At 40.9% G+C, this 26,771-nt stretch overlaps 1 protein-coding gene across 3 annotated transcripts in view; it reads right to left on the bottom strand.

Moving 5' to 3' along the window:
- MED1 (Mediator complex subunit 1) overlaps positions 1-26,139 on the bottom strand; it is an 89,385-nt gene extending 63,246 nt beyond the window's left edge. For all 3 annotated transcript variants that reach the window (XM_067789767.1, XM_067789768.1, XM_067789769.1), the window contains exon 1: positions 25,873-26,139. Coding sequence is in view for 1 of the 3 variants with exons in the window: in XM_067789768.1 (XP_067645869.1) it covers positions 25,873-25,912 (40 nt within the window). In the remaining 2 variants the exon portion in view is untranslated. The remainder of the gene's footprint in view (positions 1-25,872) is intronic.
- Between the last annotated feature and the right edge of the window lie 632 nt (positions 26,140-26,771).

The raw sequence follows: 26,771 nt of genomic DNA, 5'->3' as shown, positions 1-26,771 counted from the left end.
GGAACTCCTAACTCTTCTACAAACTCCCGACAGCCACGGCCTAGAATACTGACGGAGGCGCCAGTATCTAGTAAGCCGCGTGTTTGTATGCCCATTATATCTATATCCGCATACACACGCGGGTCTGTGGTACTTATTTTCTTAATAGATGCCACTACCTTCTGTCGAAGTTTTTTCCTCTTTTTAAATCGTTCCCTTGCCTTCTGAATTTTACGCGAAACTGCCCGACGTCCCATGACAATGCCTTCTGCAAAAATTCTTTCCCGAGTTTCGAGGTATTTCCTAAGTCGCTCTTCATAGGAAATCGTATTTTCCTTCCTAGTATTTGACGGCTTTATGGTTTTCGTATTTTTATCAAAAATGCAAATTTTAGTTGTAGTTTCGGGTTCCCTATACGGTTCCGTGTTGGTTGACGCGTCTACTTTGACGAGGTTTGGGTGGAGCGCGATTCCCCCGTCACAACCGCGTTCCGCGAAGCGTTTCCCGCTGGGTTACACATTGGGCATTTAGGAGTGATGACATCCTGTTTGCCACACTTGTAACAAAAAATGCGTCGCTGAAGCGACATACATTCGGTGAAAAAGTGGCCGTCAGCGCCACAATTCCAGCATGAAACGCTTCTGCGAACGTTCGACTGCTTATTTGAAGACTGATGACGTATTTCCTCCACGGTGACTTGACCCTCATCACCGGGAGCAAAACGCTCATCATCTTCAGATGGGTAAACTTCATTCACATATTGTGTGCGTGGCGTAAAACTATTCAACGGCGTGCGGTCCCGGCGCGGAAAGCATCGCTCGACCTCCTTGCATTCCATTCTTAGTTGGTCTAGGGAATATGCCGAAATAGGGTAGACCATTTTAGCCAACGATTCGCGCAAGTTCCCTTTTACTAACCGTACTATCTCGTATTCGGGTATCGGATTTTTGAGTCGCGAACGTAAAATACCAACTGCGTGAAAATACTCGTCGATATTTTCCCCCGGCCTTTGCTTTCTCTCTGTCAATTCCCTGAGGATCTCGAAATCTGTACGTTGTGATGAAAATTGGCGTAGCAGCGCGAGCTGTAAACTCGGCCAATCGACTCTGCCGTGCGACTTTATATAAAGCCAGTACCACTCGCGTGCTTCGCCGCTCAACAATCGATGGAAATCGCGTATTATTTCATTCCATGTACACCCGTATTGACCTTTTAAGTATTCTAGTCGGAATATAAAATCTTCGACTGGCATGGCGTCGCGGTGCCCTTTAAAGTCTAGTCCCCATTTTTCTACCTTAATGTCTGGCCTGGACAATTCCCTTTCCCTTATTCCTGATGCTTCTTCACGTCCTGCAGGGATAGGTGCTGATTCCCTTTCTTCGACAATAAGAGGTTGACGAGCTGGTGGTGGATTATTGCGCATGTAGGCTGCTGTACTGAGCATAGGGTGATTGTTGTTTCTATTCACGTTATGATTATTTGTATTAGCGTGTGTAGCCAAATCGCTGGAACGCCTAGAATCACGAGACTCGATACTTGAATTATGTCTTCGTCGCTTATTATTCCGATTCCGTACCCTATCGTTAACCCTTGCCGGCTCTAAGGCTGTACCCGTATTTGGAGTTGTCCTAGCTAGTCCCGGTAAACTCTCACGAATTTCCGTCAGAATCGCTTGTTTCGCCTCGACCATCAATTCTTTTAGAATGGGTGCTAACTCATCCCTGAGGCCACGAGGATTGCCTACAGGCGCTCGATTTGGTTCGACAGTATTGTTAGTAATAGGTGGTGGAAATTTCAAGTTCGATGGTGGAACTTGTAATGGTTGCGATTGCTCTTTCGGCACTTTCGGAACAGTACCGGTGCTCTTGTTTGCCTCAGCTGAAACGTTGGTTATGTTCGTTTGCCTATCATCCCCGCCTGCGGCTTGTGCTGTGCTACCGCTCCCGAATCGATCAGAAAGATCTATAAAAGTAGTGTCCTGGGAGTTCGCCATACTGGACGATTTTAGTTTATTTAATTGTTTAGTCTTGTATCGGGTGTTATAAGGTTCGAAGCGACCCATACGATTGGTGTTTTACACCTATCGCACAGTATTTCCCCCTTTGTTCCGCAAAAAAAAACCAATTCGATTATAAATCTGGTCGCAACAATTGTTTCAAAAAAAAAATTTATATCAAAAAATTTATGGCATACATTCGCTCGTATTCACGGATCAATTTAATCCAGAAATTATTTATAATTTAACTTCAATATCAAAATCTTTGACTTCCAATCGTTTTCAAAGATCAGTTTCAACTATCTAATTTCGATGTTTCCTCAAAGAAAATTATTTATAATTTCAATTTTATGTCAAACTATTTGACTTCAAATTGTTTTCACAAAAAAAAATATTAACAATTTCAAATTTCACATATATAGGTTTGGGGGGGGGGGTTCAGATGACGTTCAGGCCTATCAAAGGAAAATTTTTTGATGCTAGGAGTCATTGGAGCAAACACTTGCGTTCCTACGAGGGTGTATGCACTTCAGTATTTCAAAAAAAAAATCAATATGTGGATGTGTTTCAAAATTCGTATACATTGTGCAACACAAGCTTTATGCAATCGACCGCTTGAGGTCATAATGTAAAAATTCCAAAATTTTGGGGCAACTTATTCACAAGAAAAAAAACTCAATAAGGACTTCCTTTTATCTGAAGCTACAAAAAAAAATGATTGTATTGTAATGAATCACAAGAAAAAATGTAAATTTAAGAAGATAAAAAAAAATGCAAATAGCCTGCCACCCTAATGCGGCTATGCCATCTATGGGCTATTGCTAGGGTTTGCCGTCTGCTTCCAACTCCTGTCTCGGTGCATTTAAATTTTCGGATCAAACACCATGAATAAGTCACCGAAACAGGGTGTTGGTCGCATACGGCCAGACCCGTTTACTTCGATGATTGCCTACGTGAAAAAAATATGTATATGTATCTTTTGAAGATTGAAATATATTTATATGAAATGAGCTTTGCTATTACTGACGAATTAGATGTTGATTTCGAATTTCAAATTTGCTCATTGCCGGGCGCCTATTTCAATCAGCGGCGCTGCTGTACAATCCTCACGATAACATTTTATTTCATCACCATTATATGTATATGGTACTAAAAAAAATTTCTTTTGTTTGGCCGCTATAATCACTATAGCGGCCCCCTCTCTATGCTTTCGATTGGGCGCCATAATAATAATAATTGTCACGTACACCTGTTAGAAGGTGAATCCGCCCCTTTGCGCAATCAAGGTGGAATGTCCCCCAGCTAGCTCAGGGCGAGAGGTCGGGGCCCTTAACCCTTGTCCACCTTGATGCGGGGCGGATGTCACAATCATCATCATCTGACTTCCGTGCATTCCCCTCGCAGAAAGCCCACCCTGCCTTGGACCGCTCGAATTTCTGCTTGGCAGCGAGTCCCCTTTTCCTCTGCTCCAAATGACCCTACATACTCACCCTAATGTCATCTTCCCCCTCCCCAACCGATTAAATTTTTAGCAAACCATTATCTCTTTCACTTTTAATTCACTTTCACATTATTTTATAAAAATATCTTAATCCTATATAAGAATTCAAAAAAAAAAAACAACGTTCTCTGAAACGATTCAAAATTTTAAACTTATTCCTGTACGAGGCTATATGTTTGTAAGAACAGAATTTTTACGAGTTTCTGACCAACAGATCTTTCAGACAAACGAATAACAAAAAAATGTTCGCAAGATATGATTTACAACCCTAAACGATTATATATACATACATTCTGCACAAGCTCCATATTTAGGCATGAAAGCGTTTCTCCTAATAAAAAACAAAGTTTCAAAAAAAAAAAACGTATACATATACGAAAATTATTTTATATAAAAAGTTTACATAAATCCCCTATAAATAATTGGCTATTCCGACAAAAGAACACATCCATGTATTATACATTTTGACAAATAAAGTCGCATTATGCCATATAAAAGAAATCCTCAGTCACTGAACACCAAAATAAATTATAACATATTTCTTAGGCCTTTCTGCCACCAAAGATAGGCCAAACATTCATATGCTCAATAGGAGCGAAGTTCGACCAAGACACGATACAATACCCTAATGCCTACCTAACAGAGCTCTATTATGGAGGTTAAGGGAAATTGGTGTGAGCTGGTTTTTCCCAGCTATTACAAAAAAAAAGTGTTTGAAAGGACATGCGAAATTACTCAAAATTGACTATTTGGCCCCTTTTGGTCACCGAACAGCTCTTTACAAACTTTACTGCGATGTCACTTGAATTTAAACAAATGCGATTTGGACAAAAAAAAAATACTTAAATTAGCCTACCCTCATACGTATATTAACGTTTCGACCTTTTGGTTGCTTTAATTTTCCCCGTTTTCTTTGAAAGGTGGATTTTGATGCACTCAACACTCCCGATTGCTGTCTTCGATCGTTATATTTGTGAAGAAAACCCTTTATAGCATGGCAATTATGGTAAGATGGTGATGAAAAGTTTATGTAAAAGCAATATCCCTGGCGCTACGCAAGAGCTTTTCGGCACTAGAGATGATCCTTCCACTGGAGGGACGAAAGGCTTTATTAGCGCGGATTCAAATAGGTTTGAGGATTTCACGCCCGTTTGGCATTTACGCTCCTCAAGCATTACATGTATCCTCGCCAAGTCTAGGTTAGACATTAGGGTGGATAAAAAAAAATAGAAATGTATCCCCAAGACAACAAAAATTTACCAAAAAAAAATTATTTAAATTATTCTTTTATCGAAGTATAAAGAGGGTGGAGTGGGGATTTACACTCCCTGAAATCCGGGCCTGCATACGCATTATGCCAGTGCCGGATTTCTTGAGGAGATTGGCGACCGAAGTCGAGGACGAGGTTAGGTAAATCCCAAACGGCGCGAAAATCCTTATACGCAAACAAAACAACACTATACTGTTCTAACACTCACCAGATAAGAAGTATTCCACATCCTTTATGCTCGCCGAAGGCTCCTGCCTAAATTTGAAAGTTTTTTTTTTTTTTTGTCGCCCGAGCGCGCGATATATATATTTGGCTGGTTTGCCTTTTTATGGGGATTTTCTTTTGGTTTTCTTTTTAATAACAAAAACACCACTTTATTATTTAAACAATACAGATCGGTTCATAACTTTTCGCGCACAGGGATTTAATTATTTAATGATACTTAAAAGAATTTTCATGCGGGCGGCGCGCTGCAGACTTGTATGCTGCTATGTTCAACAACTGTCTTCTTTTTCTACAGTTAGCTATTCTTATATAGCCTGTGTTCGTGAGGAACACCGTTTTCATATGCCGTTTTATCTCGTCATCCTTACATCAACCGCAACCATTGTCGCTCTATAGCCATCCCTGTCCTGTCCTTATTTCTCCACACCATTATCGCTCATCTGGCAACCCTTCGAAACGAGCTTTTACAAATTTCCCCATATTGGGATTTTTGTTGATATTCTTTACCTTGACGTTTCGCGTTTGTTTATATTTTTGTGCGCTAATTAATATCGTGGCAATTAAATATTGATTTCGCGTTCGATTCTTTTTTTTTTTCTTTTATTAAGTGCAGTGATTTGGTGTAGCTAGCATAAAAAAGACCAAAATGGTTATGTGCTGCATTTGTCCCAGATAATATGCAGTTGGGCTGGCTATGGAAGAAGTCACTTCCATGCATATGGTGCAGGGGCCGGGATCCAAAATAACAAAAGTGAGAAATTTGGGGTTGACTGCTTATAGCGTCCCAAAAATTATCGGTGGAGGTGGCCAACGACGACCAAACGCCTCAGGCACATCAAAAAGGTAATCATACTGAAAATTTTACTTCTAAATATCTGCAGTTGAAGCTGACAATTTTCATGTGGTTGTTGTAATTCTGATGCCTTTGTTACCCAACACAAAAAAATGTGCACTTATATAAGTGGCTCATGCTTTCCTGGCTAAAATAATTTAATTTTTTTTTTTCTTTTTCAGTGCGGAAATAGGAGGTTCCGGTTTTGAGGCGTAGCGGGCGCGGTGTTGGAATCCTGGAATGCCGAGTTTACGGGAAGTATATATGACTTGTACACGTGTGTCTAAGGGTTATTACTTTTGCCTACTTTTATTCTGTCTTTCTAGGTAACTTTGCCCATGACTTGGAAGTTCAGCCGTACCGCTCGAGCGGGCCAAAGTGCGATCAACGCGGGGAACACCCACACCCTGACAACATTTTTATATATTTTGTACAAAGAAGATAGCTCTATTATCCTTTGGTTTGTATATTACTTTTTCCTTTGCAACATTCATTTATGGATAAGTATTTTTACTTATATTTTTCTAACAAACTCCAGTAACCCTACATATTTTTCTGATGGCCTGGTGTGTTGGGCTCTTTTATACTGTGGCCTGTGAAACAACTTTTTTTGATAATTTTGGTTGTTGATTGCTTGATTTTGGATGATTTAAAGAAGAGAAAATATAAAAATAAATAAAATGTTGGTATTCGAACCACGAAGAATCATCAAAAGTTGTGGGCGTAGCGGGCGAGGACATTATGAATTATGAATGAAAGTTTGTTAATTGCCTCATACCTAAGCATTTAAAGCAGGGATGCACCTTAACGTTAAGCTAATCGTTTATCAAAAAATTTCCACCGTTTCCGTTGAAACACTTCGAAATATTATCGATAAAGAAATTATCAAGATAAATTGTATCTCGTTTTTAACCGAAACGAAAAGCTTTCGTTAACGTTAAAAACGTTAACGAAAACGTGGTACTTTATGTTTGAATTGTGCTGGCAATGCTATAGCCATGGTGAAGCCGTAAGGTGGCAACAACGAGCGCACATACACACACAAACTCTATGTAATTTGTTTGTGTATTTCGTTGGTGGTAATGTCAAAAATACTCTGAGAAATGTTCGTACTGTCAAAATTCATGAGAAAAGTTGCAATCAGCTTGGATAATGCTTTCACCTTTAATGACTCCGCCATCAATCAGCTTTGCCAGCATAGTTTGAAACTAATAATCAACATAAACGATTTGATTTCGTTTTGATATGGCAGAAAACGAAACGAAATCATTTCGTTAATTTGACGATCTTAACGTTAATAAACGAAACGAAATGACTTCGTTTCGTTTATTAACGTTGATTATCGTAACGAAATGATATCGTTTCGTTGGTTAAGCATGCCTGATTTAAAGGCCGCCGCGGTTAAAATCAATTGGTGGAAGTGAACAAGTACAATAATTGTTTGCCAAAAAGCACCCCAATTTCGGCATACATTTTACCCAAAGAGAAACAAAGTAGACAATATCCCTAGACAAGCTCATTTTTATTCATTCCATTTATTTGTATTTTGACACTTCTCAAATTATCAAACATTACGAATGAAAGTTTGTTAATTGCCTCACACCTAAGGATGTAAAAGCCCCCGCGGTTAAAATCAATTGGTAGAAGTAAACAAGGAATATAATTTTTTGCCAAAAGCACCCCAATTTCGGCATACATTTTACCCAAAGAGTAACAAGGTAGACAAGTTCCTAGACAAGATCAATTTTATTCATTCTTTTTATTTGTATTTTGACATTTCTCATATTTTACGCGGCGAAAATATGCTCGCCGCGGCTTGCATTTGGTGAATTTGGCAAACACGAAAAATAGTGTGTGGCATGTGGTGAACTCCACTAATTTGTTCTTCTGGACTCAACTCGCCAAAAAAACTCGTATACTGGCGTGTTCAACCTTCTTATAATTTCAATTTCTTTGGTTTCACTTAGGCACGCTATCTGTCGGGCAATAGATCAGTTTCATTTAAGCTATCAGTCAGTTTGGTTATTAAGCAAGCTAGTTGCAAAGTATAAGTGTTATTGTGAAGTACTTTAATAAAGGCCATTTTTCCATTATTCAATATTGGAGTTATTTATTCAACAGTTTAGTGATTCGAACGTTAGCAGAATATTGCAAATAAGGGGAATTGCAGAAAATTCTTAATATGTAATGGTTATAATACGGTTGACAAAGTCAGATGGCGAGCCAATAGACGCGCACAGAAGCATAAATACATCATGCTAAGCCATCTAAAGTAGTAGGCCATGCGTCATAGTCATGCCGGTGCTTAAAAAACTAGGCAAAGAGGGATTTAATTATCTAGCGCATGTCCTTAACATGTCCCTGTCCACCTTCGTCATCCCCGAAAAATTACCATGGTGGTTCCGCTATTAAAGCCTAAGAAACCAGCTAGTATAGGAGTTTCTTATTGTTCAATATCTCTCCTATCGCCAGTAGCTGAGACACTTGAAGCCATTCTGTTTCTCTATTTCACAGTAAATTTGCGTCTTGCCAATCACCAGTATGGCTTTCAAAAACTACATATCACTACCATCGCGCTGAACGCCATTAACACGCAAATAAATAGCGGATTAAACGAAAGCCCCCACCATAGGACAGTACTCTTTGTGTTAGACCTATCAAAAGCCTTTGATACGGTCAACCACGGCACGTTACTGCAAGACCTGGAAGGGTCCTCCCTTCCTCCAAGTCTCAAAAAGTGGACTGCAAATTATGTGTCTGGTCGGCAAGCATTGGTGCAATTCAGGAACATAACATTTAAACCCAGAAGAATTAAACAGGGGGTACCACAGGATGGTGTCCTATCCCCACTTCTGTTTAACTTCTACATATCGAAGCTACCTTCACCACCAGAAGGAGTCACTTTCGTTTCCTACGCCGATGACTGCACAATAATGGCCACAGACCCAGGCCCGCGCATCGATGAGCTTTCTAATAAAATAAACAGCTATCTCCCTGATCTCTCCAGTTTTTTCGCCACGCTATATCTGACATTGTCCCCGACCAAATCACGGCGACCTTATTTACAACAGAGACGATTTAATATGACCATATTAAACATTCTAAGCATATTCCTGTTTATATTGTTATTATTTTTATTTTCATATTCATTCCTATTTCCCCTTCTTCTCCTTCCCCAATTCGGGTCGTCGAATTTAAAATCTCTATATATTATTTCGCATGTATAGCGATTTTCGATTTTTCCCTGAAGAAGGTGTGTGACCGCTCACGCTTCCAAAACTATTTATAAAATATTTCACACCAGCGATCACAGCACGTCTTATCTCCGAAAGGACGCCTGGTCCGAGGTTTCTATTTAAAAGCACTATTTCTCATTTGTATGAAAAGAGAGAGGGATGTGACAAGTACAGAGAAGCCACGCCTAACGCACAGCTGTATTAGGCGGACACCTTTCTTGGACGGGCAGTTTTTCATGCGCCAAGTTTTAGGTACAATTTTAAGAACAAATTGACCTTCGTTAGGCGGTCATCCTCTAGGCCGGACGCGGGCCGTTATTTCCTAAAAAATGGGATGAAAAAACTCCACTGAGTGGATGCGAACCTATTATTGGCGGATATTGAGAACTGTTTTCATAACAAATCAATCGAAAATCTGCCTTGTATGGACCTAAGCAGACAAAGTGTGATCATATATGTGGTTGCATATATATGTAAATATTTTCCAAATAAAAAAGGGGTTCTCCGAATAAACCGATTATGTGTTCGAAACAAATGTAGTTTAAGTAGTGTCATAGTGTAATGTGCATAAAAAGAAATTTGCATAAGTAAAATTTCCAAGTTTAACAAGTAAGGAAGGCTAAGTTCGGGTGTAACCATATATGTAATACTTCTATATCGCTACCACTGAACTGTGCAGCCTGTCAAACATTACAGTACAGATATACAACGAGAGAACGAGACAAAATCTCAAGGCTGTCGTTTGAATTTTGTAAAAAAGAGGCCTAAATATATGTATATTTCAACAAACCGTCTTGCTTCTATCAATACTGTACATTAGGCTATTTCGTTCTCCAAATGAAGAAGTAAGCTTTTGTTTTCCATTAGTATTATAAAATTTTTATTGTTTTAAGAACTCCGCAGAATAGCATTACCGATTTGTGCTGAGTGCGCAGATATACGTATGTAAATCAGCCCTTAGCCTCGTTTGCTTTTTGAAACGAAAAAAGCGCGGACGAAAAAGAGTATGCTAGAAAAAAATTTACATGATATTATTTCAACACCAATAGCAGCCAGCCCAGTACTCATATTTTGTTTACTTCATCAAAAATTTACTTCATTAAAAAACTCAAAATAAGTAAAATTTTGAAAACGTTTATATATCGCTTGTTCAAGCTAATTCACTTTAAATTTATTTTAAAACGTTTAAAGAAATGCTTGGAGGAATGTATGTATAAGTATATTTTTATACATGTATATTTGAATTTTTTTCATTTCAAAAATATGAATCCTTCGCCTGGTTTTTTTTTACTATTTATGTAAATAATGTACTTTTTATGGCTGCATCCCATGTTTAAATAATAAATACATCAACACTTGTATTGTTTTTGTTGGCCTTTTCATTGTTTAATCGACTAAACTGAGATTTTATAACAATTAGTATGCTGAAGTTGGGTAAAGGGGATAGTGACCCGTTAAACCCCTTTTATACTTTTTTTACACACGCTACTACAATTTACTAACACTAACAAAGCCCGCGCATGCGCATAACATACATTTGCACAGTTTCAGCAAATAATGATTGACAGAAAATTTGCACATTAGGAAGATAGGAAGGTATAGATATAGAAGTATTATATATATGGGTGTAACCGAACATTACATACTCAGCTGAGTGCTTTGGAAACAAAATTAGGGAAAAGCACCATGTAAGAAAATGAACCTAGGTTATCCCTGGAATGTGTTTGTATGACATTGGTATCAAATGGAAGGTATTAAAGAGTATTTTAAAAGGGAGTGGGTCATAGTTCTATAGGTCGACGCCTTTTCGAGATATCGCCATAAAGGACCAGCGCTGACTCTAGAATTTTTGTTTGTACGATATGGGTATAAAATTAAAGGTATTAATGAGGGTTTTAAAAGGGAGTGATCCTTAGTTGTACATGTTAAGGCGTTTTCGAGATATCAACCAAAATGTGGACCAGGGTCACCCAGAACATCATCTGTCGGGTACCGCTAATTTATTTATATATGCAATACCACGAACAGTATTCCTGCAAAGATTCCAAGGGCTTTTGATTTCGCCCTGCAGAACTTTTTCATTTTATTCTACTTAATATGGGAGGTGTTACACCCATTTTACAAAGTTTTTTCTAAAGTTATATTTTGCGTCAATAAACCAATCGAATTACAATGTTTCATCCCCTTTTTCATATTTGGTAGAATTATGGAATTTTTTCATTTTTCGTAATTTTCGATATCGAAAAAGTGGGCGTGGTCATAGTCGGATTTCGGCCATTTTTTGTGCCAAGATAAGGTGAGTTCAGATAAGTACGTGAACTAAGTTTAGTAAAGATATATCGACTTTTGCTCAAGTTATCGTTTTAAGGGCCGAGCGGAAGGACAGACGGTCGACTGTGTATAAAAACTGGGCGTGGCTTCAACCGATTTCGTCCATTTTCACAGGTCATAGAATCTATGCTCCTACCAAATCTCACAAGGATTGGTTAATTTTTGTTCGACTTATGGCATTAAACGTATTCTAGACAAATTAAATGAAAAAGGGCGGAGCCACGCCCATTTTGAAATTTTCTTTTATTTTTGTATTTTGCTGCATATTGTCCATATAATCACTGAAGTTGAATGTTGACATAATTTACTTATTACTGTAAAGATAATACATTTTTTGTTAAAATTTGAGTTAAAAAATATTTTTTTCGTTAAAAGTGGGCGTTTTCTTCATCCGATTTAGCTAATTTTTATTTAGCACATATATAGTAATAGTTGTAACGTTCCTGCCAAATTTCATCATGTTATCATCAACGACTGTCAAATTACGGCTTGCAAAACTTTCAAATTACCTTTTTTCAAAAGTGGGCGGTGCCACACCAATTGTCCAAAACTTTACTAATTTTCTATTATTATTATTATTATTATTATTAGCTTCTTTATTTAGCCCTAGCTTTTTAAAACTTTCAGGTACAGTTTAGTAATACAAAATCGGTAATCTTAGCAATAGCTAATTGGCTCATTGTGAGCTATAATGTTCTCTAATATGATATATTATCAGTCTTTTAAATACATTAATATTTCTTTCGCTTTTTATATTGCTTGGCAATTCATTAAAAAGTTTTAGAACTTTATACATTAAAACATTTTGTGCCTTATTGGATTTATAAAATTTAATTCTAAAATCATTCTTGTTCCTTAAGCCGTTGTTGTTGTTGTTGTTGTAGCAATGCTCGCCCCACCTAATAGCCGCGACCGATCACAAATTGTCATCAATATCCTCTAACGGGAGTCCAAGGAAACTTGCCGTTTCAACAGGGGTGGACCATAAGGAAAGGGGTGTTAGAGGCGTAGGTTCCACAATACAATTAAAGAGATGGTTGGTGTCATGTGGGGACACATTGCAAGCGGGGCATACATTTTGTATGTCGGGGTTGATTCTGGATAGGTAAGAGTTTAACCTGTTACAGTATCCAGAACGAAGTTGAGCAAGAGTGACACGCGTTTCCCTGGGGAGTATGCGTTCCTCTTCCGCGAGTTCTGGATATTTTTCTTCAAGTACTGGATTCACCGGGCAATTCCCGACATAAAGGTCCGACGCTTGTCTATGGAGTTCACCAAGGACCTGCTTGTGTTTTTTCGCTTCATACGGCTGGGTTCTCAGGTGCCGTATTTCCTCAAAATGCTTACGGAGATGACTCCTTAGGCCCCTAGGCGGTGCTGGTTCGTCAATCAGATGTCTGTTGGGATGCCCAGATTTCTGGGTATTCAACAGAAACTGTTTGGTCAGCATCTCATTTCTCTCCCTGATGGGGAGTATTCTCGCCTCATTATGCAGATGGTGTTCTGGGGACATAAGAAGACAGCCCGTGGCGATTCTGAGAGCAGTATTTTGGCAGGCCTGTAGTTTCTTCCAGTGGGTAGTTTTAGGCTTGGCGACCATATGGGTGACGCGTAGCACGTAATCGGCTGGCTAATTGCTTTGTATGTGGTCATGAGCGTTTCTTTATCTTTTCCCAGGTACTGCCAGCAAGGGATTTGAGGATTTTATTACGGCTCTGAATTCTCAGAACAATTGCGGTTGCGTGCACACCAAAATGTAGATCCTGATCAAACGTCACACCCAAGATTTTGGGGTGTAGGACAGTCGGTAGCGTAGTGCCATCGACGTGGATGTTCAATATGGTCGACATTTGGGGCGTCCATGTTGTAAATAAGGTCGCGGAAGATTTTGTCGGTGACAATGCCAGCTTTCGCGAGGCGAAAAACTGGAGAGATCAGGGAGATAGCCGTTTATTTTATTGCATAGCTCATCGATCTCTGGGCCTGGGCCTGTGGCCATTATTGTGCAGTCATCGGCGTAGGAAACGATTGTGACTCCTTCCGGTGGTGAAGGTAGCTTAGATATGTAGAAATTAAACAAAAGTGGGGATAGGACACCACCCTGTGGCACCCCTTGTTTAATTCTCCTTGGTTTTGATGTTTCGTTTCTGAATTGCACCGATGCCTGCCGACCACCCAAATAATTTGCGGTCCACCTTTTAAGACATGGGTGAAGGGTAGACCCTTCCAGGTCTTGCAGTAACGAGCCATGGTTGACCGTATCAAAGGCTTTTGATAGGTCTAGCGCTACGAGTACTGTTCTATGGTGGGGGTATTGATCCAAACCGCAATTTATCTGGGTGCTAATGACATTTAGCGCGGAGGTAGTGCTATGGAGTTTTCTGAAGCCATGCTGATGAGGGGCTAGCTGCAAATGTGCTTGGAAATAAGGGAGCAAAAAGGCTTCAAGCGTCTTTGCCACTGGCGATAGGAGAGATATCGGACGATATGACTCACCTATGTTAGCTGGTTTCCCAGGCTTTAGTAGCGGGACCACCTTGGCCATTTTCCATTTCTCGGGTATGACAAAGGTGGAAAGAGACAGGTTGAAGACATGCGCTAAATATTTGAAACCCTCTTTCCCTAAGTTTTTAAGCATCGGCATGGCTATGCCGTCTGGGCCCACTGCTTTGGATGGTTTAGCGCGACCAATGGCGTCCTCAACCTCTCTAGCGGTGATGGTGATTGGTGACGCGCTGAGTTTGTGTTTATGTGCGTGTCTATTGGCTCTCCGTCTATCTTTGTCAACCGTAGGATGCATTATATATTGTCGGCAGAAAGCGCTCGCACATTTTTTCGCATCCGACAGCACCTTATCGCCAAAGGCGATGGAAACTTTGTCTTTGTGCTTAGTCGGATTCGATAGGGACTTTACGGTGGACCAAAGTTTACCTACACCGATAGAGAGGTTACAGCCTCTTAGGTGCTCTTCCCATTTCTCCCGCTTGTGTTCGTCCACAAGCAATCTGATGCGTTGGTTTATATCCCTTATTTGGGGGTCGCCTGGATCAAGCTGTCTTATAAGGTCGCGTTCCCTCGCTAAGCTCGCGGCCTCCGCCGGGAAGTGGGGCCGGATTTCGGGAATTCTCCCGGCGGGAATGAAATGTGCCGAGGCGGATTCAATGACCTTACGGAAGGCACGCTCCCCTTGGCGGGCATCAGTCGGGATAGGGAGGGCAGCAAAGCTGCTGTCTGTTGCAGATTTATATTCTTCCCACTTTCCTTTTTTGAAGTTTATGAAAGTGCGTTTTTCGGTGACGATGAAGGCGGCGGTACGCTCGAACGAAATAAGTATGGGCAGGTGGTCGGATGCCAATGTTACCATCGGCTGCCAGTTGACGCAGTTTACGAGTTTTGCGCTCACGATTGAGATATCTGGCGAGCTATGACAGCTTCCTACCATACGTGTGGGGGCGTCTCCGTTTATTGTGCAGAACGTCGTTTCTTCTATTTGATCCGCCAACATCTCACCACTACTGTCCGCCCGCAAGTTTGAATGCCATAGGTCGTGATGGGCATTGAAATCGCCTAAGATAATGCGATTGTTGCCAGTGAGTAATGCCTCGATATTAGGGCGGTATCCACTGGGGCAACAGGTGACAGGAGGGATGTAGATGTTGATGATTTCTAGATTTGCATCGCCTGACCGAACAGATAGGCCTTGACGTTCTAATATATTGTCCCTGCGGTCGATGCCAGGATCAAATATATAATATTGCACAGAGTGGTGTATAATAAACGCGAGGCCGCCTCCATTTCCGCTCTCGCGGTCTTTCCTGTGGACATTATACCCAGAGCAGGTCTGCAATGCAGATCTTGCTGTGAGTTTAGTCTCTTGAATCGCAGCAATGCGGATGTTGTGCCGCTTCATGAAATCGACTATATCCGTAATCTTCCCAGTTAGTCAATTACAGTTTAACTGCAGAATTCTGAAGTGCATGAGGGGTGACGCCGCCACTCTAGGGGTAAGTGACGGGTGACTACGCCTAGGTTGTGGAAGGCCAGGACGCAATTGCTGTTGTGGCCTTGGGACTGGGCGCCCTTGGGCAAGCATTGGGGTACCCGGATGATTTGGGTTTGCGACCTGGCAACATGGCGCGATGAAACCCGTCGAGGGGTTGCCGTCGCGGAGACCAGAACATCTAGGAAAGTGGCACCACCCAAGGCAGGAGCTGCATTGAGCGGATGTCGCAAACCTATATATTCTGTGCTGGCAGACGGTGCAAACGGAGGTAGGGACTAAGAGTCTGTTTCCCTGACCTGCGCGATTGCTGCCAGAAAAGAGGGGGGGGGGGGGGGGGGGGGGGGGGGGGAGAAGAAGACGGGGGCAGGGGCTGATGCTCAGCATTGCTACCAGCTCTACTACGAAGGTATTAGTTATGAGTGGTATCAGCTGTTTGAGTTGTTGGCGCCGTGGGGCGCGAGCAGCAGCGGGTACTTGTTGTGGCTTGCTGAGCAGCGAGGCTGCTGGAAGGTAGTGGGGGGCGCTTAGGCGTAGACTACGGGACGCCCTTGGGCGTGAGCAGCAAGGAGCCACAAAAGATTTATAAAAGTTACGTGGACGTCGGGTTTTGGGATCAAGCCCAGAACAACCTGTCCGATGCAACCATCCCTTGCACGAGACACACTGAACAGAGTATGACCGTCCTAAAAAGATTCTTTTCTGGCAAATGCAGCAAAACCATTTCTCAGGACCGGGGTCAGGAGACGGACCCGGATTGGGTTCGATACCTTCCCGGAGTAAGAGAATATGTAGCAGTCCTGCTGCAAGGAGCTGCTGGGAGGATGACAATTTGTGGGAGACGCGACACAAAAATAAATGGGGTCACACTGAAATGACAGTCCTTGGTCGGGAAAAATCCCGAGTCGCTCCGGTACATAGAACCGACTGCCTTGGGAAGCGATAGGGTTGCCGTAGGGTTGCACATCTCCTACATATGCTATTTGGCTCGTTAAGTACTTTGGTTAGTTGTATTCCTAGATAGAATTGAACATCTGGTTGATAATCGCAAAAGTTAAAACTAATACCATAGCCATCCAGAAGCACAACTTATCGCTCCTAGTCGGAGCATAGGGCGGAGACGAACGCTCTCCAGCGACTTCTATCAGTCGCTAAACGTCTGATTTCATTCCAGGTGGCGGTGGAAGAGCTCTCATTGAGAATGGTACGCATCCAAGTTTGTCGAGGGCGCCCCCTGCGCCGGCTTCCTTGTGGGTTCCATTGGAAGGCCATTTTGGCAACGTTGTCATCTTCTCTGCGGAGAGTGTGACCGATCCAACCCCACTTACGTTTTTTAATTTCAGTGTAGATTGGGGGGTTGTTCGTGAGTGACAGTAGATCGGCGTTGCTTATAGTTCTTGGCCAGAAGATTGGGCAGACTATTCTCAGACACTTGTTTATAAACGTTTGCAGTCGTCGGTTAATGCGGTCAGAGACAAGCCAGGTTTCGGACCCGTATAACAGAACTGATTTCACGCTGGTGTTAAAAATCCTCAGTTTTGTTTTCATCGACAATATGCGAGAACGCCATACTCGGCCTAACTTGTGGAATGCAGTTCGTGCCTTGCAGATCCTTGCAGATACATCCGATTCTGCGCCGCCATCTTTAGTAATTTGGCTGCCAAGGTAGCAGAATTCTTCTACATCCTCAATGACGGTAGTGCTGCCATTTGATACAAGTTGGAGAGATGTGTTCATTGTTTGCAGTCTCATTAGCTTGGTTTTTGCGTAGCTGACTTTCAAACCGACTGCGCGGGAGTTGATTTCGAGTCGCTGGAGTTTTTCGGCAACAGCAGCTAGTGTGTGAGTAGTGAAAACGATATCATCAGCGTAGACTAAATCACTTAGTTTCTGATTCAGCCTCCATTGTAACCCATCTGGGGCTTCTGCGTTTGTGCGCTTCAGGACATCGTCCAGCACTACTATGAAAAGCAGCGGTGATAGGACGCACCCTAGTACTTTGGTAGTAGGTGGTATTTCATTTTAAACACAAAAAGAAGTTCATAATTGTTATTTGATTGATATTTAACCATTTCAGAGTTTCTAACATATATGTGATTGGTGTCAGCCTATTACATAATAGTATGCACTGCATGTTGTTGTTGTTGTAGCGATTAGGTTACTCCCCGAAGGCTTTGGGGAGTGTTATCGATGTGATGGTCCTTTGTCGGATACAGATCCGATACGCTCCGGTAACACAGCACCATTAAGGTGCTGGCCCGACCATCTCGGGAACGATTTATATGGCCACATTAAACCTTCAGGCCATCCCTCCCTCCCCACCCCCAAGTTCCATGAGGAGCTTGGGGTCGCCAGAGCCTCGTCTGTTAGTGAAACGGGATTCGCCGCTCGAAGGTGAGGTTGACAATTGGGTTGGAGAAGCTATATATTGCGCTACACAACCCCTTGAATCCCGTATGCACTGCATCCCTTTGTTTTGTAGTTTTTGCAGATTTTGCTCGAGATTTTGCTGCCGATATAATCTATATGCTTATCAAAATTTATTTTTTTATCGATGACAATGCCTAGATATTTAATTTCGTCAACTTTATCTATTATTTCATCTTTAACTATAATATTATCTTCCGATTCGCCGTTGATTACAATTGCTTTCGTTTTTTAACGTTGAGTTTTAGCTTGTTCATACTAATATAGTTATAGATAAATTTTAATTTATAGTTCGACCTAGCAATACACTCCTGACATGAATTTCCGGTAGTATATAGTAGTGTATCATCTGCAAATTGACAGATTTTAACTCCTTGTAGTATATTTTCCATATCATTAATATATATTAAGAACAGAAGAGTACCAAGCACTGCACCTTGTGGTACGCCTAGTGTTATTTGTGCAGGCTCTGAGATGCCCTCTGCGACTTTCGTGCGTTGCCACCTGTTACTCAAGTAGCTTTCGAACCACTGATTTTCGACTCCATCAATTCCATACCTTCTCATTTTCTCTACCAAAATACACCTGTCAATTGTTTCGAATGCTCGCTTGAAATCTAGAAATACAGCAGCGATGCGATTCTACGTCATAAGGTCAACCCACCTACCAAGTTTCATGGCTTTATCCGTCTTTGGAAATGAATAATCACACTTTTTGGATTTTTCGAAATTTTCGATATCGAAAAAGTGGGCGTGGTTATAGTCCGATTTCTTTCATTTTAAATAGCGATCTGAGATGAGTGCCCAGGAACCTACATACCAAATTTCATCAAGATACCTCACAATTTACTCAAGTTATCGTGTTTACGGACGGACGGGCGGACATGGCTAAATAAATTTCTTTTTTCGCCCAGATCATTTTGATATATAGAAGTCTATATCTATCTCAATTAGTTTATGCCGTTACGGATTGCCGTTATGCTTTTTATGTAAATGAAAACTAAGGATTGCCGGATTGCCTGAAGTTAAGTTGAACTGGCCGGTCCGTAAGGACCTCATACAAACAGAATGTGTTCATAATGTTACCAGAAGTTTATTCGACGACCAAATTAAAATCCCCTCAAGAACCCTCTCCAGTGTTTTCGCCTCGCGAAACCTGGCATTATCACCGACTAAATCTTCCGCGACCTTATTTACAACATGGAAATCCCAAATGTCGACCATTTTGAACATCCACGTCGATGCCACTACGCTACCGACTGTCCTATACCCCAAAATCTTGTGTGTGACGTTTGATCAGGATCTACATTTTGGTGAGCACGCAGCCGCAATTGTTCCGAGAATTCAGAGCCGTAACAAAATCCTCAAATCCCTCGCTGGCAGTACCTGGGGAAAAGATAAAGAAACGCTCATGACTACATACAAAGCAATTAGCCAGCCGATTACGTGCTACGCATCACCCATATGGTCGGCCAGTCTAAAAATTACCCACTGGAAGAAGCTACAGGCCTGCCAACATACTGCTCTCAGAATTGCCACGGGCTGTCTTCTTATGTACCCAGAACACCATCTGCATAATGAGGCGAGAATACTTCCCATCAGGGAGAGAAATGAGATGCTGACCAAACAGTTCCTGTTGAATACCCAGAAACCTGAGCATCCCAACAGACATCTGATTGATGAACCGGCACCGCCTAGGGGCTTAAGGAGTCATCTCCGTAAGCATTTTGAGGAAATACGGCACCTGAGAACCCAGCCGTATGAAGTGAAAAAACACAAGCAGGTGCTTGGTGAACTCCATAAACAGGCGTCGGACCTTTATGCTGGGAATTGCCCGGTGAATCCAGTGCTTAACGAAAATTATCCAAAACTTGCGGAAGAGGAACGCATACTCCCCAGGGAAACGCGTGTCACTCTTGCTCAACTTCGTTCTGGATACTGTAACAGGTTAAACTCTTACCTATCCAGAATCAACCCCGACATACAAAATGTATGCCCCGCTTGCAACGTGTCCCCACATGACACCAACCATCTCTTCAATTGTAATGTGGAACCAACGCCTCTAACACGCCTTTCCTTATGGTCCACCCCTGTTGAAACAGCAAGTTTCCTTGGACTCCCGTTAGAGGATATTGATGACAATTTGTGATCGGTCGCGGCTGTTAGGTGGGGCGAAGCATTGCTACAACAACAACATGAAATAACTATGTACGTCTTGTTGGAAAATACTAGACGATTTCTAGGGCCTATGCCACTAGGTTTTTCTAAACCTCAAAACTTGATTTGAAATTATTTTTAACACCTTGCAAACCCACGCTTCCTTTCACACCTTTGCTTTTTGTTTGATCATATGCAGATATTATCTCCTTTCGCAGTTCATCCACTTTTTTGTTACCATCTTTTCTTACATGACGGCGGTCCTATAACGTTTGTAAGCTTCCCCTTGTCCCGAATTCTTCCAAGTGCTTATTTGCTCTCTAATGGAGTTCTAGTTGTTGTGCTGTGCCGACACCTCTCTTGCTTAAGCGGACTCCTCTCTTGGACGGATAAAAAATGGCCAAAGGTGAATGTCCATCCAAGAGAGGTTTCAATGTAATAATAAAATCAAAACTTAAAAGAGGTGTTTTAATTTTTTTTATCATTTGAATTGATTCAATGCAGTTGATTTTGTTGCGCCAGCGTTTAAAAAATCTCAACAATGTGAACTTGTGCAAAAATGATTATTAAAAATTCTCAAATCCACAAAAACACAATCTTTAAATTTCCTTAAAAAAATTTGCACATGAAACCCCCTTGATTAGCACTTGAAAATTATTCACAGCTCAAGCTCCTACAACTCGATATCAACTTACAAAATATTGAAGCTAAATTTATTTGACGCTATCAACATGAAACTTGTTGCCCTCTTCTACTTCGTGATTATATGCCTCTTCCTAGATCAGGCACAAGCTCAATGTCCAAATACACTAAGTAAGTGTCTACTAATCGACCCTCACGAAACTCATTATACATTTTTTCAATATCTTCTTCTAGGACGTCCTAATTGCCAAAGCCCCATTGTTAGGGGTAATAGCGGCAGAGGCTGCCAAGCTGGCGTAAGATGGGGTTTCGATAGCAGACGTTGCGCTCGTTATCAATATCGTGGCTGTGCTGGCAATTCGATTCGTTTCTTCAACTTTTAGCAAGCCTGCAGGAAAGCCTGTGAACCTAGTAGTTAGGATGCAAGCTAGTGGATACCTTCGAAATCACCCAATTGACAAATAACAATAGAAAATTTATAACAAATATGTATACATATGTACATACATATGAGTACTCGTAATCTTAATAAATATTAATCAATATGCAATAAACAAAATTAGATCTCTTATTCGCTTTAATCAAATTGTATTTTGGAAACCAATGAAACAACTCAAATCGAGAATTTTCAATTTAATAGAAAGTTTGATAACACTGGATCACAAATTCCAATTTTTTTTCTGCACCAGAGACGCTATTATGAAATTCCTATGTAAAATCACCCCCTGATTCCGAAAATCATGGTTATTTTTAATTCTATGGTAACGTTTTTGAGATATTTACGAATTACCGTTTTTTCAAAAAGAAGAAAAAATTGGCTCCACTTAATCATATACATATATCTCAAGAACGAATTGAGCAATGCCAAAACGGTTTGTAGCTTTGTTTTTTCTAGGTCCTTCAGATTCAAAGATAACGAACAATCATTACGGATTTTTTAAATTTTTTTTGTAAAAATATAAAAAAAATTGTACTTTGCGAGGAAAGATCTCGAAAACTTTTTATTTTTTTGCAGATTTTTTTTTTCTCTCTCTAAGCTCTATTTTATTACAAAAAAAATAATCTTTCATTCAGCAAAATCTATGGGCTAATACAAAAGTAAATATATCCATTTAGTACTTAAGTACCCTATTGGTGCATATGTGTTAGTATTCGTATATCAGTTAGTTAGCAGGTAGATTTTCGAAGGGTTATTGGACGCAAAAAACTGTTAGTGGCGTTTTCTCAAACGCAAGTACATTTCAAGCAAGATCATATTTTTAAGACAGGTAGTGTTTTCTCTGTAGGACTAGGGAACCCTTTTGGTAATAGTCTAGTTGAGGGGTCGACTGCTAATACGCTACCAAAAATATCGAGAGAGGTGTCAAACGACGCTTTTTTTTTTTTTATTTCTTTATTTCAGTCTATGGCATTTAAAGCCCTTACAGACTAGATAACAATGTTGAATTAAAATTAGATAATTATTTAATAGTATCGTACATAAGTTGAGTATAGACACAATAAAACTTACATGCTATAACGAGATTGACCAGCACATTTATCTGTTTGAAAAGATAACAGTAAGTATTGTTTTAAAAGTAAACTTAGAAAGAGCAAAATCAATAGCTGAAGAATCAGAGATGCGATTAAAGTCGGTCATAGCTCTAAGCAAAGGTGCGTTTGAGGCATAGAGGGTTCGGACACAATCCGTATAGAAAATCGGTATATTGCGAAGAGGCCTTATAGGGACATGGAATTGGAGACTCCTGAGGAGACAAGGTGCATCAACTACACCATTAATGATGTCATAAACAAACGTGAGCGATAGGACAGTTCTTCTGCATTCAAGGGACTCTAATTTGATAAGTGAGCACCTGGATTTATAAGATGGAATCGGTTCAGAAAAGTTCATCGAGCGCAGCGCGAACCGAACAAACGCTTTCTGCACACGCTCAAGCCTAACAATATGGCATTCATGATACGGCCTCCAAATAAAACAAGCATATTCCAGCTTCGAACGAACTAGTGCAGTGAACAATAACTTGAGGGTGTAGGGGTCCGTGAAGTCTGTGCAGTAACGCCTAATAAAAGCCAGAAGTGAATACGCCTTAGCAATAGTAGAATTTATATGAGTCGTGAAAGAAAATTTCGAATCGAAGACAACTCCCAAGTCCTTTATCTCGTTAAGAGTTGAGAGGTGGGTACCATCGAGAGAGTAGGAAGTGGGAATAAGGCCACGTGATTTAGAAAAGCTTACAGCATTTGCTAACATTTAGTGGCAAGTTATTGGCACGACACCAAACAGCAACGTTATCTAAATGAGATTGCATTTTACTCACGTCGTCTGAGTTTGTGATGGTATTAAAAATCTTTAGGTCATCAGCGTATAATAGAAAATTAGAGTGCTGGAAGCAGGCGGAAATATCGTTTATAAAAATTACAAAAAGTAATGGGCCAAGTATGCTACCTTGAGGCACCCCGGAGGTGGCTGTGAATGTGTTTGAAGAGTTATTGTCAATAACCACAGCACAGCTACGCTGGTGGAGGTATGATTTAATCCATGATAAAAACATCGAGTGGAAGCCCACGCAAGTCAATTTAGAATTCAGGATAGAATGACTAACTTTATCAAATGCTTTTGAGAAGTCGGTGTACACAGTATCAACTTGACAACGGTCATTAAAAGAAGATATGCAAAAATCAGAGAAGATAGATAGGTTTGTTACAATGGATCTACCGGCCATAAAACCATGCTGATTTTCAGTGATTAGAGGTTTAACAGCAAAGTACATTTTTTGTTTCACAATGTACTCGAATAATTTTGAAACAGATGATAATTTTGCAATGGGCCTATAATTCGCGACATTGTTCTTGCTACCACACTTGAAAATAGGGCTGATGAAGGTTATCTTCCACGCATCAATAAATTCGCCGCACTCTTAAGATTTGTTGAAAATTAAAAGGAGGGGAAATGCCAGAGCCAAACAATTTTTCAAAAGATAAGACGATAAGCCGTCAATATCAGTATGGGTAGATGATTTAATATTCTGGATTCCATCGACCATATCTTCAATTGATAAAGTCAGCGCACCAAAGTTAATGGGACTGTCAACCACAGTGGGCAACTCCTGCGGGTCTTCCGGTGGCGTCACGAAATTGGAGCAGAAGAAGGCTGCAAAAATGTTGGCCGCTTCAGCTGTTGATGAAGCATGCTCAGAATTATAGATGACTGAGGCAGGGATACTTGAGCGTCGTTTTTTGGAATTTACATAAGTCCAGAATGCCCTAGGGTTTTCCTTAATGTCGGATTCAAAATTACGAACACAGTTACCATGGAGCCTCTTGCCTAACGCTTTGAACGATTTGGAATAACGGAGGTATTTTTCTTTATACGCCATTAGCTTAGTGGCCTTGAACTTTTTGTAAAACCTATTCCTCTGATTCTTAAGCCTCTTTAGTTTTCTAGTATACCATGGTATTCTGTAACACCGCTTCATTTTCTGAGGTTTATTGTTTATGCAGATTTGATTTACAACGTTTTTAAATAAGCTGAAGCATCGAGCAAGGTCACATCCCCAAAACAGGGCTTCCCAATCAACGGAAGAAACTTCCTGATATATACAGTCATAATTTCCACGTCTAAATGAAAAAGTAGGATCCTCATTCAGAGTTCCAATACTTTCGAAGTTATAGAATTCTACTTCGAGGATAAGCGGAATGTGGTGCAAACCAGAGCACGACAACGGTTCCAGGCATTCGGTGACCGTACAGCTAAAATTATCATTAAGAAAGACAAGATCAAGAATTCTCGAGAAAGACTAACACTTGAGCCCCCCAGCGGGTTAGGGGGTCAGAATATACCCGCGGTAGGTATGCCTGTCGTAAGAGGCGACTAAAATACCAGATTCAAGGGGCTGTGTAGCGCAACCCTTCAGGTTGCCAGCGCAATATATAGCTTCTCCAAACCCAATTGTCAACCTCACCTATCCGCGGCGAATCCTGTTTCACTAGCAGACGAGGCTCTGGCGACCCCAAGCTCCTCAAGGAACTTGGTGATGGGGAGGGAGGAATGGCCTGAAGGTTTAACGTGGCCACATAAATCGTTCCCAAGATGGTCGGACTAGCAATTTAATGATGCTGTGTTACCGGAGCGTACCGGATCTGTATCCGGCAAAGGACCATCACATCGATAATACTCCCCAAAGCCTTCGGGGAGCAACCTTATCGCTACAACAACAACAACAACAACTAACACTTGAGAAACTGTCAATAAGGTAAATTTCAAAAGTGGTGTTTACATTTTTCGGAACTAACGAGTAGTTATTATCGACGTAAGAACATTCAATATTAGGTAAATTAAAGTCACCCAATATGCAAAAGTTACCACTATCACAAGAACGAACTAAATTAATATTATCTACATGGGACTTATAAAGTGAGTCTAGACTAGACGGTGGAATGTATGACACACAGATAAAAATTTCAGAGATGCCGCGAACTTGACATCAGTATTAATAATCCGAAGGCGGAAAATAAAAATGTTAACTCGTTCAAAAGATATTAACGAAAAACCGAAAAAAACCCGCGGGTACCTCCGAAACCGGGGGTGGGATCCATAGTATTTTTGCGCAAAACACCTTTCTGCGTTCGCGGCCTTCGGCCGCGCTTATAAAAAATAACCCTGGGCTACGCCATGCCAAGTCCGGGTGTGTGGTATAACCGTGGCTACGGAGATATTTGCAGTTGAAGTTTGCGATTTTCATGTGGTTGTTGCTGTGTTTGTACCCACAAAAAAATTGTGCATCACCGTGGCGGTAGCCACGGTTATACCTCACACCCGGACTTGGCATGGCGTAGCCCAGGATTATTTTTTATAAGCGCGGCCAAAGGCCGCCAACCCAGAAAGGTGTTCTGCGCAAAAATACTATGGATCCCACCCCGGTTTCGGAGGTACCTTCGGGTCTTTTTTCGGTTTTTCGTTAATATCTTTTGAACGAGTTAAAATTTTTATTTTCCCCCTTCGGATTATTAATACTGATGTCAAAACGCGTCGTTTGACACCTCTCTCGATATTTTTGGTAGCGTATTAGCTGTCGACCCCTCAACTAGACTATTGCCTTAAATTTTTATTTTTCGCCTTCGGATTTTTGTTCTCAAGATTAATACGCGTCTTTTGAGACCTCTCGTTATTTTTGGTAGCGTATTAGCAGTCGACCACTCAACTAGACTATTACCACCTTTTTGTCTAGGTAGGCTTGAATTTTTACTTGATCTAAAAAAAAATAAACGTTCACCTACCTGAAGCCGCAGTCGTCGACTTGCCCACACTAGAGCTCATATTCTCCAAAAACTAGGAGATCCGGTATGAGTTAAAAAAATTCGAGGTTTCTCTTGTTCGCGACGGGTAGCCAACAATAGAACTTTCACAATTCAGTTTTACAATAATACTCCCTTTTCTTTTGCATAAAAATAAGAATTTAGAGATTTCTGCGCAGTTTTGGCATGAAATCGTATATTTTAAAAGTGTTTTCACAATTAACAGGGATTTAGCTTACGAAAATTTATCTCCTCCTCTTCCAGTTCTATACGTTAGATATACTGGCAATTAATCGATTATTTTTATTTGTGACAGTTCTGTGTGCAGGAAGATTATACCTGGTTTGCACGTGCATTTTATACCTAATATTTCAGAGAGCTTTTATCTATTTAATTATACTTATATGACACTACTTTATTTTTGTGTACATCAAATACGTGTTGTTGTTGTTGTTGTAGCGATTAGGTTACTCCCCGAAGGCTTTGGGGTGTGTTATCGATGTGATGGTCCTTTGTCGGATACAGATCCGATACGCTCCGGTAACACAGCACCCTTAAGGTGCTGGCCCGACCATTTCGGGAACGATTTATATGGCCACATTAAACCTTCAGGCCATCCCTCCCTCTCCACCCTACAGTTCCATGAGGAGCTTGGGGTCGCCAGAGCCTCGTCTGTTAGTGAAACGGGATTCGCCGCTCGAAGGTGAGGTTGACAATTGGGTTGGAGAAGCTATATATTGCGCTACACAACCCCTTGACTCCCACATCCAATACGTTTTCAGTACTAGTGTAAGTGTGTAAACTATATTTCAAAAAAATAACGAAATACAAGGAAAATACAATCTAGTTCATTAAAAACAAACTATCCAGTTTGTATTTCG

Source organism: Eurosta solidaginis, chromosome 5, assembly GCF_040869045.1.
Source record: "Eurosta solidaginis isolate ZX-2024a chromosome 5, ASM4086904v1, whole genome shotgun sequence".
NCBI lineage: Eukaryota > Metazoa > Arthropoda > Insecta > Diptera > Tephritidae > Eurosta > Eurosta solidaginis.
This window is presented reverse-complemented; position numbering and strand designations above follow the sequence as displayed.